General features: G+C 44.7%; 2 protein-coding genes across 20 annotated transcripts in view; one reads left to right on the top strand and one right to left on the bottom strand.

Annotated features, from left to right (window-relative positions):
- PUS7L (pseudouridine synthase 7 like) overlaps window positions 1–18,457 on the top strand; it is a 66,832-nt gene that overhangs the window by 24,405 nt on the left and 23,970 nt on the right. For 2 of the 12 annotated variants that reach the window (XM_075600104.1, XM_075600098.1), the window contains exons 1-2: window positions 16,854–16,899; window positions 17,534–17,560. Coding sequence is in view for 1 of the 12 variants with exons in the window: in XM_075600102.1 (XP_075456217.1) it covers window positions 17,534–17,560 (27 nt within the window). In the remaining 11 variants the exon portion in view is untranslated. The other 10 variants (XM_075600106.1, XM_075600100.1, XM_075600094.1 and 7 more) reach the window with 9 other exon arrangements.
- Window positions 1–18,457, bottom strand: part of IRAK4 (interleukin 1 receptor associated kinase 4) — a 45,835-nt gene that overhangs the window by 19,689 nt on the left and 7,689 nt on the right. The window contains exons 3-5 of one of the 8 annotated variants that reach the window (XM_075600113.1): window positions 17,396–17,488; window positions 13,735–13,907; window positions 8,238–8,383 (exon numbers count right to left, since the gene is read on the bottom strand). In XM_075600113.1, coding sequence (XP_075456228.1) covers window positions 8,238–8,383; window positions 13,735–13,898 — 310 coding nt within the window. In that variant the 5' untranslated portion in view covers window positions 13,899–13,907; window positions 17,396–17,488. Of the gene's footprint in view, window positions 1–8,237; window positions 8,384–13,734; window positions 13,908–16,296; window positions 16,318–16,439; window positions 16,598–16,629; window positions 16,798–17,395; window positions 17,489–18,457 lie in introns of those variants that run through there. The other 7 variants (XM_075600108.1, XM_075600107.1, XM_075600109.1 and 4 more) reach the window with 7 other exon arrangements.

The raw sequence follows: 18,457 nt of genomic DNA, 5'->3' as shown, positions 1-18,457 counted from the left end.
TAAATAGATGATACCGTTCTGTGGCTAACGAAATGCTTTTATTTGTGCGAGCTTTCCAGATACACTGATCTCTTCTTCCGGCGATGTTACAATGAATAAGCAAAAGGTATACTTAAAAACAGTGTCTATTGGAATGTTATCTGTGCTGTTCCTTCCCCCGGTGTGGATGTGTTTTATGGCTAGAGGTGTCAAAAGGTTACTGAAACCTGAAAGAAAGAGTGTGTATGTGTATCAGTGTGAATAAAAATGAATGGAGAGCCCACAGTATATACAGTGCTTTACACAAGGTGTGTGTGGAGTGGGAGTGGATATAAATGGTGTGGGTGGGTGTGGAAATGTGAGAGTTTGTAGCACAACTAAGAGTGTGTGTGGATCCTTCACACTCCCACTCCACACACACCATTTCCTTGTGTAAAGCACTGTATATACTGTGGGCTCTCCATTAATTTTTATTCACACTGATACACATACACACTCTTTCTTTCAGGTTTCAGTAACCTTTTGACACCTCTAGCCATAAAACACATCCACACCGGGGGAAGGAACAGCACAGATAACATTCCAATAGACACTGTTTTTAAGTATACCTTTTGCTTATTCATTGTAACATCGCCGGAAGAAGAGATCAGTGTATCTCGAAAGCTCGCACAAATAAAAGCATTTCGTTAGCCACAGAACGGTATCATCTATTTATTTTTTGAATATATATATTGTGACAGAAACCAGGGGATGGTAATAAATTCCGTATATAGGGCTCCCAGGATACTAGACAGTTTCTATCCTGTTTGGCCTGGGAGTGCAGCCTTATAATACATACACTCCATCCCACAGTTTGGCAAGCGCTGGAACTGAGGGATGAGAGATCCAGACCAGAGTTTGTCTGCTGCCTGATTTCTGTCACCTGTCATGCTAATTAGGAATCAGGTATGAAAGACTGATTTCCTGTTTGCTCTGGTCTCCCCACAAGAGCCAGGAGGCTGGAAGGCTGCTGAACTACAGAGGGGAGAAGCCTCTTCCCCAAACAGGTTCAATCTTTCTGTTCATTTGTGTAAGACTGCAAAAGTACCATGTTTTGATGTTGGAAGTGGAAAAGCCACTTCCAACCCTGAGTCAGGGATATCTAAGTTAAGTTATCGCTCAGGTGAGCAGCTTTTGTTTTGATCTGTTTTCTGTTGTATGCACTGTGGCAGTCTCAGTGCCTGGGACTGAATAAACCAGGCATAGCCTGTTTAAAGGAACAGTACGTGACGCCTCATCATTTAACCTACCCTAAAAGACCGTGTTCTAAACAGTCCCGGACAAACGACGGAGCCCCGGAGTAAGCCGTTTGTCACATATGGTGGAGAATGCGGGCAGAGCACTAGGGGGTCTGCGGGTTGAAGAACTTTGAAAAAAAAAAAAAAAAAAAAAAGTTTTTTTCATCCTCTGCAAACAAGATGGAAGACGTGGTGGGTGCGCTGGTACGCAATGTCGCTGCCCAGAAAGACGCGAATGAAACCCAGCAACAGCTGTTAATAGCCCAGCAAGAAACTAATGCAAACCAGCAGCAGACGAATGCAGCCCATCAACAGCTGCTAATAGCCCAGCAAGAGATTAATGCCAACCAGCAACAGGCGAATGCCAACCAGCAACAGGCGAATGCAAACCAGCAACAGACGAATGAAGCCCTGCAAAACGCGAATGCAAACCAGCAAGAGACAAACCGCTTGCTGAGAGAGGAGCAACAGCGGTTCGCTCAGGGCTTACAGCAGGAACTCGAGATCCTGAGGGGGACTATCAGTAACCTTCCACTGGCAGCGGCAGCCCCAGTTCCGAAAATGACCAGGGCAAGCCACTACCTTCAGAAGATGGGACCCTCGGATGATGTGGAAGCCTATCTTCTCACGTTTGAACGCACGGCACAGAGAGAGGGATGGCCAGAAGCTGAGTGGGCTGGTCTAATCGCACCCTTCCTAAGCGGCGAACCCCAGAAGGCTTACTTTGATCTAGAGCCAGCCGAAGCTAACGTCTATGCAAAATTGAAGTTCGAGATCCTCGCCCGCCTCGGCGTAACCACGGCTGTTCGCGCCCAAAGGTTTCACGCATGGTCCTTCACGATGGATAAAGCCACCCGAAGCCAGATGTATGACCTCATCCACCTCGCCCGGAAGTGGCTACAACCCGAGATCAACTCAGCCAGCCACATCGTGGAACGGTTGGTCATGGACCAGTTCTTGAGGAAACTTCCCTCTGCCTTACGCCGTTGGGTCAGTCGGAGTGACCCCCACAATGCGGATGAGCTTGTGGCCCTCGTAGAAAGGTACAATGCAGCAGAAGAGCACCCGCAACCCACAGTCGTGGAGCAACCCCACTACCCGAGGCTCCAGGACTCTTCCAGAGACGGTAAAAGGGTACCGGGGTTAAGGGGCGCTGAAGAGCGGCGACCACCTTCACGCAGCACCAGCAACAGTGGTTCGCACACTAAGGGCAATAGCCAACATGGGGAGCCGGGAAAAGGCTCTAAGTGGGACACAGACTATGTACCTAAATGTGTAAATTGTCATGAGAGGGGCCACACAGCAAAAATCTGCCCACTAAATTATGAGCCCATGCAATGCAACAGCGTGGAACCTTATTCGCTGTTGTCCCAATGTATGGGCCCTAGCCCAGAGGACCCCTTGAATAACCATCTGTGGGCATTTGTAAAGGTTAATGGTAAGAGGGTTCGGGCACTTCTTGACTCTGGGAGCATGGTCACACTAGTGTCCGAATACCTCTTGCCCATTAAGAAGAAACAGGGAAACAGTTCACAAAGAGTGGCAATTTGTTGTATACATGGGGATAATCATGAATATTCCACTGTTGATGTTTTTTTTGAAACAGAGTTTGGTTCTTTAGATTTCAAGGTGGGTATTGTACCCAAACTGGCACATGATGTGTTAATAGGGACCGACTTTCCCCATTTTCTAAAAATGTGGTCCCCCGCTCAGAATAGCGCCCAGAGTTCAATAGCGGACCATAACGAAGTATTAGAAGAAACAAATCCTTTCCCTTTTTCAGAAATGGAGGTTGACGAGGGCCCAAATAAGAAGGGGGAAAAGGAGGAGTGCTGTAAAATTCCCTTCCCCATCACTACTTTGGTAGGGAATACCCCAAATCAAGATGTTGAGCAGACACTTACCACCCCAGAACCGGATAAGACCCTCGCTGACCTAGAGGTCAGTCCTGGGAGTTTTAAGAAGGCCCAGTGGGAGGACCCCACATTAGCGGTAGCAAGGGGAAATATACAGGACCAGAATAGTACTCCTGGCCAACCAGATAGGTCACTTGCTTACCCCTACTTCGAGGTAGAGAACGACCTAGTATATCGGGTTGATAAAAGGAAATCAGTTACAACTAAACAATTGTTGGTACCACGGACATTCCGTAACGTAGTATTACACCTCGCACATAGTCATCCATTGAGGAATCCCAAAGTGGGTGGAACAGCCCTATAGTCTTAGTCCCAAAGCCAGATGGTACAACAAGGTTTTGTAATGACTACCGGAAACTAAACGCGGTGTCAAAATTTGATACTTATCCTATGCCCAGGGTAGATGAACTTGTAGAGAGACTGGGCAAAGCCCGATATCTCACAACCCTAGACCTAACAAAAGGGTACTGGCAGGTTCCCCTCACAGAAAGGGCAAAAGAAAAGACAGCCTTCTCAACCCCAGACGGCCTCTTTCAGTATAAGGTGTTGCCTTTTGGCTTACATGGAGCTCCCGCCACATTCCAAAGAATGATGGATAAAATTTTAAAACCACATGCTCGGTATGCTGCCGCCTACCTGGATGATGTGGTAATCCATAGTGAAGATTGGCAATCCCACCTTCCAAAGGTCCAAGCTGTGCTTGACGCAGTCCGGTCTGCTGGACTAACTGCTAACCCCGCTAAATGCACTATTGGTCTGGAGGAGGCCAAGTATCTGGGATATTCTATTGGCAGAGGTTTACTCAAACCCCAAACACTCAAAGTGGAGGCGATACAAAATTGGCCAAGGCCAGTTACAAAAAAACAAGTAAGGACCTTTTTGGGCTTAATTGGGTACTATAGAAGGTTTATTCCCAATTTTGCAACTAAGGCAACCCCACTAACTGACCTCACAAAAGCAAGAGGACCGCTAATGGTAAAGTGGTCCCCCGAAACCGAACAGGCCTTTAGAAGCCTGAAAGAAGCTCTCTGTGCCCAACCAGTGTTGGTCACACCTGACTTCTCCAAAGAGTTCGTAGTCCAAACCGACGCATCTGAGGTAGGGCTGGGGGCGGTACTCTCCCAGGAGTCTCAAGGTGAGGAGCACCCCATCCTTTATTTAAGTAGGAAACTAAATCCCCAGGAGAAAAATTACTCCATAGTCGAGAAAGAGTGTCTCGCAATAAAGTGGGCTGTAGAGACGCTCAAATACTACCTGTTGGGGAGAAAATTCCGGTTGGTCACAGATCATGCACCCCTTACCTGGATGTGTCAAAACAGGGAAAAGAATGCTAGAGTGACCAGGTGGTTCCTAAGCCTACAACCCTTTAAATTTTCTGTGGAACACAGGTCAGGGCACAAACATGGCAATGCTGACGGGTTGTCAAGGATGCACTCCCTAATATCCATGGTCGCTCATCCCTCGAGGTCTGAGCTGGGGGGGAGGATATGTGACAGAAACCAGGGGATGGTAATAAATTCCGTATATAGGGCTCCCAGGATACTAGACAGTTTCTATCCTGTTTGGCCTGGGAGTGCAGCCTTATAATACATACACTCCATCCCACAGTTTGGCAAGCGCTGGAACTGAGGGATGAGAGATCCAGACCAGAGTTTGTCTGCTGCCTGATTTCTGTCACCTGTCATGCTAATTAGGAATCAGGTATGAAAGACTGATTTCCTGTTTGCTCTGGTCTCCCCACAAGAGCCAGGAGGCTGGAAGGCTGCTGAACTACAGAGGGGAGAAGCCTCTTCCCCAAACAGGTTCAATCTTTCTGTTCATTTGTGTAAGACTGCAAAAGTACCATGTTTTGATGTTGGAAGTGGAAAAGCCACTTCCAACCCTGAGTCAGGGATATCTAAGTTAAGTTATCGCTCAGGTGAGCAGCTTTTGTTTTGATCTGTTTTCTGTTGTATGCACTGTGGCAGTCTCAGTGCCTGGGACTGAATAAACCAGGCATAGCCTGTTTAAAGGAACAGTACGTGACGCCTCATCATTTAACCTACCCTAAAAGACCGTGTTCTAAACAGTCCCGGACAAACGACGGAGCCCCGGAGTAAGCCGTTTGTCACAATATATATATATATATATATATATATATATATATATATATATATATATATATATATATATATATAGCATTTCAAACTGGACTGCCATTTTTTAACCAACACTCATTTAAAGAAGGCTAACACCTTACGGACCTGTAACATCTCGTAATCGATATGAGGCCAAGCGGCACAACTCAATTGTATATACTGTAGTAGTGTGTTTCACAGAAAAGGTCAGAACATCTCAAAATTCACATAAAGCAAAGCTTGAATGAAGATACAGCACACATGGGTTTCAAAAACAGACAATCCTTTTGTCCCATTTGGATTGGAAAACATTACCATAACTTGTAAATATAAGTAACCTTTAGGGACTACAAAGTCACGTGATTGAGATGTGTACTCCAATGCTGCTACAAAACATTGTAACATTTTAGAACAACATTTAGGCTAAGTCCACAGTGCAGGCGCGCGCAACGGAGCGCATGGCGTCACGCGCGCCTGCTGCAGAGGCAATCCGTAGCCTGTGGTAATGCTATAATGCGAGCGACAGGGAGGCATGGCGAAGACGTGGCCGTGACATCATGAGGGCGTTTCGCCCTCATTAGCTAAACCGTCCACATGATGCGGCCGTCACACCGAAAGACAAAAATCTTATCTTTTGGAAATGCTGCCGCGCTTCATCGCGGGCGCGCGCAGTATGGACGGCCTCGTGGAGGAACTGTCTCTTGTTCACACGGCGTGGTCACGATCACGGTGGATCAGGCCTTAAATACCAAATAAGAAGCCATAGCCCCAAACGTGTATCTGTGTTAGGGACTCTCCTGTACTCTCACAATTATTGATTTGTATTCCGTTCATTGCTGTTATAAGTTTGTGCTAGATAAATAAGTGACTGCTCCATTCTTCACTATGGTCTTAACTATGTGAGTAAATCACTGCGGGACTATTTATAAACAGTATTTCTGCGTGTGGGTTTCCTACATTCAGTATTGTGCGATTTTGTTACTAATGTAACTGTTCAGTCTCTGCATCAATAGTGTATCAGCGGTATGGTTTTTCATGCTCACTTTGTTCGATTTTTGTTACTAATCTTTTCCTTTTTGATATGTAGCCCTCTTTCCCCCTGACTAAAGAGACTACTGGTACTGCTGTTAACTGTCTGGCTACCAGAAGGCTTGAGCCTCCGCTACTGGGAGCCTGGGGTGATATCCTGCTCGCCTCGGTGAAACATCTTTCACCTATGCAAGGTCCATCAAATTACTAATATTCTCCCTCAATCCATCACAATATATACAGTATCTTTACTTACTTCCACCGACAAAGAGATAAAGACATCACTTGCAGTCTTTGGTCCCTGTTTACTAAAGAAAATATGCACTTAACACAGAAATCTGTTGTAGCAAAATGTGAACTAAAATATAAATTACTCTCTGTAAAAGGTGCACAGTTCAATCAGAGCCCAAAGTTATTATTAAAGTTTAGATTTAATATTAAAAAAAATATAGTACATTGCTTCAATTACAGAAAAAGAAACATACAATACAATAAATGCAGACAGTTTCTTCAAAATAAAAAGGATAAACAAATCCTGTACGTTACCACATAACAATATCTGATCCTTTCCAAAGAGCTACTGTAACTGGGGCAAGATGAGAATTCACATATGTGACGTCAGAACACACCTCTGTTAAATTCTGATTTCATATTTCAAATGCACGGCTTATATTCTAAACCTCTTTCATTGATACTCACTGAAAGCCCACCGTCTTGGAACAGCCTCAATACTCACTCTCATCAATCTGCAGCCCATGACATTTTTACAATTTAAAGAAAATAAGAATTTTAAAAAGCTGCCTGGACATATAAAATGTCCCATATCTTTACTCCTATAATACTTGAAATGATGCCACCTTCGCTGTCACATATCTATAATTAATATGCACTCATGGATATCAAATATACCAACACAACCTCTACTTTTGCACGAGAAAACGAATATCAGAGATATAACATAGACTAGCAGGTCATTCTTTGTATGAAATTAATCAGCTGAATTACCTGGTCATAAATAACGCTTTGAAATCCTTATGAACGGTAACCGTGTGCCAGAAACATCATATTTAGGGAATGGAAAAGAAAATACAAAATGAAAGGTCACCTTTTGCATCTGGTTGCGGAATATTTCAAGAATGCGAGGTCTCCTTTGAAGCAGACCCCCCACATCTGATAAATCTGGGTACTGTCACCAGATTTTCATAATATACACATTTAATTTTTAGTGGACCATCAATGATAACCCCAGGTTAAGATCACTTTCTAGTTCAACACAGAAACAGGAAGGGTCTTGACCTGTCATAAAAACAATTCTTGTATTTATACGCTGTACTTGTAGCTCATGTTAACAGTTTGTGTCCTAGTTTATTAAAATACTAAATATCTCATCAAATTATCACGACGCAGGCCTTGCTAAATGGTTGGTGTATCCAACTATCCATTAAGCACTATATCATGGTTCTTGTGACTTCAGTCTGAAGTAGGCATTGCTGTTGAATATGCAAGTCTTCTGCTTTAATTAGTACAGTACAAAACAGTGCTCTTTTATGGTTCAAGGTAGAGGCTAACCAAAGCCTTTAAACAAGATATGACACCTTATGGCTTCAGTGCTGTAGGATCCTGGCAGGCATTGCACAGCAATGGGGTTCCAGCATCTCATGCAGTGAATGGGGTCACATTTGCACTTCTAGTCACACTTCACAGTAAGTGCCCAAACAGTGAGAGGTATTCATTTCTGCTACTCGTTACTACTACTACTTCTGTCTCGCTATTTTTTGTAATTCTCTACCAATTTTTAATTGCTTAACTCCATCAGTGACAGAATGACAATGCCACGCTGCATTGTTAATCTTTTCAGAACGGAAGAAGTGGATATTAGTAACAACCTGTCCCAAACTGGAGGTAGAACTAAAGCTTACCAGGGAGCAAAACAGAAGCTGCAGCAAAGAAATCATTCTTCTCTAGCACGTCCACGAGTTCCCCAACAGTGCAGTTGCTTGTTCCCCAGTCAAAAAGCAATTCACATGTAGGACTTTTTCCCATTTGAATGGTTCCTTCAAATCGTCTTTAAGAAAAAACAAGGAAAATTGATCATTTCACTCCTTATCCAAATCAAATGGCCACAGTTTCCCATTGTTTTCCCTGTGCACTCAAAATATAGCAATGTAATGTGTTTACACTTCTGTGAGGGACCTTATTAAAAGAGTTATAAAATGAATTATGTCCTGAGGACACATTTTTATGCATGCGCGTTGGAGGAAGGCTATGCAATGAGGATATATTATATACTCTCATATTTATATATCTTTTGCAAAAAAACGAAATGATGTTTTTGATAAATTTGACAACAATTGGCAAAATAGAACTGCTTATAAAATGCAGGAAAAAAATTGCACGCCAGTGAATTAGTGATGACTTAATTTGTTGTAGGAGCCTTACAGATTTGCTGTAAGCTTCTGCAATGAGAGGAACTAGAAATCTTACTTAAAAAAAACCCCACACAGGACATAAGATATATTTCACATAAACAAACACTGTACCAGTGAAAAAGAAAATTAGCCAATTACATTTCGGAACACCTTTGTTCTAAAATGGTTTTAAGCTCACTCAACCCAGTTTTAAATAGCAGGTCTTTTTATGCACCTGTGAATGATCAGTCTATTAAGACAGTTCTCCCTTCACAAGAGAGGTTGTGAGAGCCTTTTACAGGTGCAGCAGTGTTAGAACTTGCAAAACAGGCGATACCTCAGCATGGTTTGAAAGCTTAAAAAGCGTTGGCCAAAGAATTTAACTAAATTATCCTCACTTCTGAAAAGAAGAACAGATAAGTATTTAACTATATAATTTGTCATATTGGATGTAGCATTGGGGCTTTTTGTCATTGGTTCCAAGATCATATTTGAATTTATTTGTCCAACATTTAAATGCTAAAATGTAATACAAACCTTTATACATTTTGTGTCGTATGTATGAAGGTTTAATAAATATAACGCATACTTATTGTTTAAAATTAAGTTTGACGAATTGCATCATGTTAAATACCTCATTGCTAGAATTTAATTTAAAATGTGTATTGTTACTGTCAGTATTAGTACTGTAAATATAAATCTCTAAAGTAACAGTATTTATAATAGGCATACGGTGAAAATAATACGTTTTGTTAACCTTTATAATTAAACATCTGTGCTGCGTCAAATAAATGTTATATTGATACATTGAAACTTCATTCTGCATGAATAATAGAAACAGAATTTAGGGTTTAAGGCAGGTTCAACTGGACAGAAAACTGACGCAGGTAGGCAATTTTGAGGGCGAGCAGATACAGTTTCCCTTTGGTACATATCATTTACATCAGTGTCTCGTGTGTATCCTATTTCTGTGCACCAAAATATTTGCATTAAATAATATATCACGCTTAAGGAGCACATTGAGAAAAATAAGGCTAGTAAATAAGTGCACACAGACAAAATACATTACAGATTGTTGGGTGTCAAACCTACGCCAACAATGCCATTTGCAATGCTTCAAACACAGGCCCCCTACTCTGCTCTCTTTACCTGATTGCTCTGAAACCAAAGATCCTGAGAGCAAACGTGACACGAATAGTTTCATTTTTATCTTAAAATCTTTTGGGCCCATATTCACTAAAGGGTGCTACACTTTAGCTCACTCTAACTCCCGTTGAAATGAATGGGAGTGGAGACGTGCTAATTAGAATTCTTTAGTGAATATGGGCCTGTGTGTGAATGTATGAAATTGCTTTGCTTACTTCGAGTTACATAATACACATATCACAAAGAAATGCATAAAATTCTGCATTATTGTATGTCTCTTTTTTCTTCCATACCTGTCAGGTCTGAGATAGCGTAAATTTTCCTCACTAACAATCTGTGTCCACTCAGCGGCGGATTTAAAAATCCACCACCCCTAGACACACAGCTGTGGTGGTCGCCTCTTGCTGCCGCCCTCCTTCTCCTTAGTCAAATGAAGCCTTGGACGTCACCAATGTGACGTCGCACGGCCTCGTGTTGCCATTGTAATGCAACGTCATAACGAGACGCCGTGTGACGTCACGTTGGTGACGTCATTTGACGCTGTGGTTTGGAAGGAGAAGGCGGGCGGCAGCAAGGAGGCGGCTGTCACAGCTAAGTACATTCCCATCAGGGCCGAGTGCACGGCAAATGTATAGGCCCTAGGCCCGTGTCTAATGAGAAATCCGCCACTGTGTCTACTTTTTCATACAGCTGACACAAATACAAGCAAAAACATTGACAATGCATCCAAAAAACACTTTAAAAAAAATACAAATTTATTGCCTGCCAACTCTTTTCTATGCAGTATTTGTATTTCAATGTGGCCAGTGACAGATTTATCCCTTTTGATGAATGCAACTGTCCAAGACATGTTATTTATATTAAAACAAATCCTTTCTGCACCTTGGTCTTTATATATACACCAGAAATTGTGAGGCTGCTTATAAGACAAATGCTTATATGTCTTAATATCTCATCACTAGCTCACATAAAATTAAGGGCGAAAGTAAAGGATGGGTAATACTTAGTGCACTCAAAAAGCGCTAATGTCGCAGTGTAAACAATAAAGTGTTAATCACAAGAAAGCAATATAATATTAGGGATAAATGCTAATAAAGTCCTGTGAAACAATGTCCAAATAGCTGCCTAAAAAGTCCTGCTGGCTGTCTTACAACCAGTTAGAGTGTGAGAACAAAACAGAACTTTCTGGCGCTGGGACTATAGGAAAACACACAAAAGTCCTTGTGGATCTTTTCAATATAGATGAATCTGGATCTTTAGAAGTCAGATTAAGAACTTCCACCTCGAGATAAGAGACATAAACACAATACACAGCACCATAGTGCATTATCCTTAAGGTAGAGAAATTACTGATATAAATCAGGGATATAAAATGTAATATTCCATATGGAAAAAAGACTGCATATCACAACCTGCATATAAAAATGTACACCTGTACATACTGATAACTGTGCACATAAATCGTGCTACAACATTAAAACAAATGCAATAAGCAATATTTCTTGACTCGTCCGATGATTTGGGAAAATTGAAATCCTACTGACAACAAGTGATTAGGACATAAGCCTTAGGCCGTGCTTATAGTGCCGGCGACGCGAATTTGCCCCAAAACAAAAGCATTGCTGCCGCCGCGTCCGCTTATAGTGCACGCGGCAGCGGCGGCGACAAAGCAACGCCGCCATCGCGAAAACCCGCCGCCGGCAAAATTTGATTTTTCAAGGGCCATCGCGTCACGTGACGGCCCTTGAACAAATCAAATTGTAGGAATCCCGCGATGCGGTCGACCGGCGAAACATAACTTTCGCCGGGGGCGACGGCGACGTCACCCATCATTTCGCCGTCGCCGGCACTATAGGCAAAGCCTTAGTGAAAATGTATCAGTGGCGCTCGAACCAAAGCTTGTTCACTGGTACTGGGTTCCGATCTTGCAGGTAGGCCTCGCGATCCTGACTCCTCGTCGCTTCCTGCTGACGTCACCATAGAACTTTTTTCCTGCTACAGTGTCCACACTGTGCCACAAGCCATACGCGTTTCAAGACGTCAAATTGCGGGTCTCTTTTCGGGTGTATGAACTAAGGATAGCATGTCCGGCTATTTAAGCCCCATTGATCACCAGTTAATTGATAATTGATGGGTACCCATTAGTGGAATCCTATTATAGCAACAGATCCTATAATAACTATATAACCTGTTTAGATTACATATACTATGCATCATATGTAGTTTATACATCACTAAATAAAACTTACATGACTATGAAATAGTTGGGAAAGAATATAGAGATCATATGTACCAGAAAGGGGTATATGTATATGACAACACATATACAAACAAAAACACTAATACACAAACCCACAAAGCTAAGTGCAAAAAAGAGCAAATATAATGTGTCCCTAAGCAACATATAGACCATTCTAACATTAATTGCTCTATAGAATATATATTAAGACTAAACAAATGGTCCACTATATAAATGGCATCCATAAATGTTATAATTATTTTGATATTGTTCAAGTCTTAACAGGGCCTATCTATACAAAATTAGTTAAGTCAGTTGGTTAATTTAGATATCAGCCCATTCACAATTGAAGATAAATAAACATTAATAGTTCTCGATATTGGATCATAAATTCATATGAGGCGACATAAGATCCATCAATATGGATGATTGAAATACCATATGTTCTTTTCACCACCTTAAGTTAACTAGACAAATTCCTTATCAAACATCCAAGATGATACCCTTCAGCGCAGGGCTCTTCAACTGGCGGCCTGCAGGCCAAATGCAGCCTGTGGTGCTTAAGCCTTGTCCAGGGTGAGAGCTCGCGAGCGCGTGATCAAAACAATGAAACGAAATTGCAGCGTCCATACTGTGCACACGTGCACGTGGGGAGGCGCGATGCTTGCAGAGACAATTTTTTTTGTATTTGACGCGTTTGCTCTGATCACATGCACGGTTCAGCCAATGAGGGCGAAGCTCTCACGTGACGTCACGGGCATGCCCCCCCCTATGCGCGGAACTAGCAGGCCAGGAATCGCCCGAACATGATCGCTTGACATCACGGCACTCGAGTGCCAGCGCGCTCGCTTTTACCCTGGACGAGGCCTTAGGCTGCGTCCATAGACACTGCAGCCGTGCGGAGGCACGCGGAGGCTGAGGGAAAGCGGGTGCTTTCCTTGGCCTTAGTACACGCACTGTTCTGGGCGTGTATATGGGCGGGCCAGTGATGTCACGGAGCTGGTTCACCGTCATTGGGCGAACCACTCATGTGACCGCCCTATCGCGCGAGAAATCAGTTTTGACTGATTTCACACGCATTGCGCGCCCCCTCCGCTTCCGCACACGCTGTATTGACGCGATCACTGCCTTTAGGCAGTCTGATCGCTCAGCGTGCAGATGCGTCCGCGCGGTCTGCCCCTCTATGGACGCAGCCTTAGATTCTCTGCTTTTCCTAATGTCACACTAGTTGCTTAGGCAGCTAAGTGGAGTTTTGCACGCTGAAACTCCCTTGTAAATTAAGGTGCTGTAATTATATATGGTACAGATGTTATGAATGCTTGCATTCAATATAAATATATCCAAAATTATTCTGCAATAAGCCTGTGGCCCCTCTACTAGTAACTGCAATGGGGAATTTCGTCCGAAAACGGGCAGATCAGCCACTTCAGCGTACATAGAATAAGCCCCTTTTATGTTTTCTAATCTGTCCCCTTTAAAGAACTAGCTGAATAGCGAATGAGTGAATCTGAGCCTAGATGTTCTGGGTAGAGATGGCATATTTGAATGAGAAATAAATGTTACAAAAAAAAAAAAAAATGACAAATCATCACTTCAAAGTGTGTAAAGAATATCTTTTCATACCGTATATGAAACTGTGTGTATCTTGGTTGACCGGAAGCTTTCAGAATATCCACCGCTATCTTTTTCCATCCTTCCTGGGGATCCAGAAAGTCTGCCAGCTGCCTACACAGCCCAAGACTAAGGTTACGGACATATGTAGATGGTGTTACAGTGACTGTACTCATCCCCAATACCTGAAATAGAAAGAAATGCCAACAGCTTTTTCAAATCAATCAGTTATGTATTGTATTGTATGTCTTTATTTATATAGCGCCATTAATGTACATAGCGCTTCACAGTAGTAATACATGTGGTAATCGAATAAATAACAGATAATATAAATAACAGATCATGGGAATAAGTGCTTTAGACAAACATAACATTAAGGAAGAGGAGTCCCTGCCCCGAGGAGCTTACAATCTAATTGGTAGGGAGAACGTACAGAGACAGTAGGAGGGAGTTCTGGTAAGTGTGTCTGCAGGGGGCCAAGCTTTATGTATCATGTGTTCAGAATGTTCACAGTGCTATTCGTATGCTTCTTTAAGCAAGTGTGTCTTAAGGTGGGTCTTAAAGGTGGATAGAGAGGGTGCTAGTCGGGTACTCAGGGGAAGGGCATTCCAGAGGTGTGGGGCAGTTAGTGAAAAAGGTTTAAGGCGGGAGAGGGCTTTAGATAAAAAGGGGGTAGAAAGAAGACATCCTTGAGCAGAACGCAAGAGTCGGGGTGGTGCATAGCGAGGAATTAGGGCTGAGATGTAAGGAGGGGCAGAAGAGTGTAAAGCTTTAAAAGTGAGGAGAAGAATGGAGTGTGAGATGCGGGATTTGATTGGAAGCCAGGAGAGGGATTTCATGAGGGGAGATGCTGAGACAGATCTAGGAAAGAGTAGAGTGATTCTGGCAGCAGCATTTAGGATAGATTGTAGGGGAGACAGGTGAGAGGCAGGAAGGCCAGACAGCAGGAGGCTACAGTAATCAAGACGGGAGAGAATGAGGGCCTGAGTCATGTCATTGATAATGCGATTGCTTTATCCTATGCCAGGAGTCTGCAACCTGCGGGGGGGGGGGGGGGGGAAGAGAGAGAGAGAGAGAGGAGGGGGGGGGGGAAGCGGGGAAGAGGGGGGGGGGAAGCGGGGAGGAGGGGGGGGGAAGCGGGGAGGAGGGGGGGGGAAGCGGGGAGGAGGGGGGGGGAAGCGGGGAGGAGGGGGGGGAAGCGGGGAGGAGGGGGGGGGAAGCGGGGAGGAGGGGGGGGGGAAGCGGGGAGGAGGGGGGGGGGAAGCGGGGAGGAGGGGGGGGGGGAAGCGGGGAGGAGGGGGGGGGGAAGCGGGGAGGAGGGGGGGGAAGCGGGGAGGAGGGGGGGGGGAAGCGGGGAGGAGGGGGGGGGAAGCGGGGAGGAGGGGGGGGGGGAAGCGGGGGGGGAAGCGGGGAGGAGGGGGGGGGAAGCGCGGAGGAGGGGGGGGGGGAAGCGGGGAGGAGGGGGGAGGAGGGGGGGGAAGCGGGGAGGAGGGGGGGAAGCGGGGAGGAGGGGGGGGAAGCGGGGAGGAGGGGGGGGAAGCGGGGAGGAGGGGGGGGAAGCGGGGAGGAGGCGGGGGGGAAGCGGGGAGGAGGCGGGGAGGAGGGGGGGGGAAGCGGGGAGGAGGGGGGAAGCGGGGAGGAGGGGTGGGGCAAAGGAGGGGTGGGAAGCGGGGAGAAGGAGGGGGGGAGCGGGGAGAAGGAGGGGGGGAGAAGCGGGGAGGAGGGGTGGGGAGCGGGGAGGAGGGGTGGGGAGCGGGGAGAAGGAGGGGGGGAGAGCGGGGAGAAGGAGGGGGGGAGAGCGGGGAGGAGAGCGGGGAGAAGAGCGGGGAGAAGAGCGGGGAGAGTGAGAGAAGGGGGGGAGGGAGAGACGAGAGGGGGAGAGTGAGTGAGAAGGTGGGGGAGAGTGAGTGACAAGGGGGGCGAGTGAGTGAGGAGGGAAAGTGTGGAGGGGGGGACGACGACAGACATTCCCTCAAGTATTTTCTTTATTTTATTCTGACCCTTTCCCCACTGAGAAAAGTGAATGCATCTTGCATTGAATAATTACTTTAACCCATGTATTGTAACTGTTTGGCTCTGGGTAAATACAGTGACACTATTTATTGTTGTGTTATTGGTCAAATTGATTTCAACAACATTTTTAGGACTTAGACCCAATGAAAGGAATAAATGAGATTCAACGGTTTCCCTTTATCGTGTGCTCCGAGAATTATTTGCAAAATGAAATATAACATACAAAAATATTATTCACAAAACAATGCTACAACATTCAAAGGAGTAATGCAAAGCAACATTGATATTCTGATAAAGTATATGGTAACAGGTAACAGACACAAATTCCTGGCCCAGAGAACTACATCCTTTTAAACATCCCTTTCTGGTGACTGTCTGTGGATCGAATATTAATATAATTGAACGGATAGTCTCTCATTTCAACACCGTCCTGGTAGCACAGTCACTCACCAGCTCTCATCCACTCTGGGGAGCACTCAGACTATCAAACAGACACTCACACTCAGACTATGAAGAGACTTTCAATCACACTCAGCTAATCCGGAAGGTTTTGTTACTCACACTCAGCAACTCTGAGGGCACTGTCACTCACACTCAGCAAATCCGAGGGCACTGTCACTCATACTCAGCAACTCTGAGGCACTGACATTCCCTCTGAGCGCACTGTCACTCACTCAGCAACTTTAAAGTACAATGTCACTCACGCTAACCTACTCTGGAGGGCCCGTCACTCCCACTGAGCAGTTCTGATCACCAGTGCACGGGGTTTAGCTGCAGTACAGAGGCTCAGTACTGTATTTCCGCAGACTCCTCTTTTCTTGCATAATATGAGAAACTCCAGCAACAGCCCAATGCATCACATCCCTGTGCACTGCGCCTTTAATGCAAACACACCTCTTGTTTTAACATCCACCCTTTCAGTGCCACAGCAGAGATCGTGATGCCTCATGGGGCTGTATATCGGTCATTCTCAGTGGCACTCAGTGGGTTAACTGTCTTCCCCATGTCGGCAGAACACCTCATCCGCTTGCTCTGCACTCACTGACTTGCCCCTTTAAAGGGCTGTTCGATGACGTCACGGCCTGCCTTCTGCTTTGATTGGTTCTTGTGCAAGTGCTGCTGATCAGAATGGAGAAATCCTAACGCAGAAGTGCAGAGCTATAGGTGTGCAAAGTACTTGTGAGACGGGTATTATTGGGCCATGTATATGTGAGACAGGTACTATTGGGCCATGTGCACGCGAGACGGGTACTATTGGGCCATGTGCACGCGAGACGGGTACTATTGGGCCATGTGCACGTGAGACGGGTACTATTGGGCCATGTGCACGTGAGACGGTACTATTGGGCCATGTGCACGTGAGACGGGTACTATTGGGCCATGTGCACGTGAGACGGTACTATTGGGTCATGTGCACGTGAGACGGGTACTATTGGGCCATGAGGATGTAAGACAGAGTTGGGACTCTGCATCTCAGAAAATACAAGCACATTATATTCGAAATCATTCACAAACATTGTTTAAGGCAGGTATGTAAGTTATTAAATACAGATCTTACTGTATATTAGATGAGTAAAAAAAAGGCATCGAAAGGCAGAAATTATTCAACTCTTGGAAATGAAAGAATATGTTGCATTATGACATGGTAGTAACGATTTACCTGGCAACAGTAGAAAATCACCGATTGCTTCTGGTGTATAATTCTCCCACGTCAAGTTGACTACGATGGGTAATGTTGAGGCTTCATATTGGCCTGTGTAACGCAAGATATTTAAACACAATTTTGTATCCCCTGCAGGGGATGCTACCAGCAGCACCTTCCCTGGTAAGTATCTCTGGAACATAAGAGAACTGAAATGAACACTGTTAAACTCTGGAGAGTGAAAAAAGGGAGTGTGTTGGGGAGGTGAAGACTGCCTTCAATTAACGCTGGAATAAAGAATCTCTTCTACATGTAAATATGGTTATTATCTTTTTGGATAACCCAATTAAAGCTCGATTATATCCCAATTCTTAAAGACCTATTGCTCCTACTTCTAATTTAATTAAAATAATAAATAGTTTAAAAAAAAAATAACAGTGGTATAGCAGTACCTTCTATCAAATCCAATATTTAACTTGTCGTATGTAAGGATTTATTTTTACTTCAAAATTATTTGTTTCAAAAAAGGATTAGGCTATTTACCCGGCCGGTCTGATAGATAAGGCCCCATTTGACCGGCAGCAGGGTAAATAAGGCCTTGGACATGGTAAAAAATGCCGCGCTGAGCCAGCACACTTACCTCCTGCATCTGGTATGTGTGTGGCTTTAGCAGGCGTGTGCGGAGGTGTGCTGAATTGCAGCCGACAGATTAATTTTAATTTTCGCACTTACAGGAACGGAGGGCCGGTCACGTGACTGCAAACAGCCAATGGGAACGAGGGACTAGCCACGCCTCCGTCCCGCCTCCCAAGCGCGCTTGCTGTCTCGCCTGACAGGACGCAAAAAACTCCTGCTAGGGCAGGCTGAGCATGAGCGCTGAGGAGCGCGGCTGGTATTACAATGTCCGCGGCCTAAGATTTGTCCAGCCGCTTCCTTACCCTAATGGCTGAATTTTGAGTCCTAATAATCTAGGAGAAATTTTTTGCCAGCTAAATAACGGAAGGAGAAACAGTAAAGGAACCCACTGCCATGTAAATAGACACTTTGATTGAAAAAATATATGATATGCTTAGGACAGAA

The sequence above is a fragment of the Ascaphus truei genome, chromosome 5, assembly GCF_040206685.1.
Source record: "Ascaphus truei isolate aAscTru1 chromosome 5, aAscTru1.hap1, whole genome shotgun sequence".
Taxonomy (NCBI): Eukaryota; Metazoa; Chordata; class Amphibia; order Anura; family Ascaphidae; genus Ascaphus; species Ascaphus truei.
The sequence above is the reverse complement of the archived record's forward strand: the minus strand, read 5'-3'. Positions and strand labels throughout refer to the sequence as shown.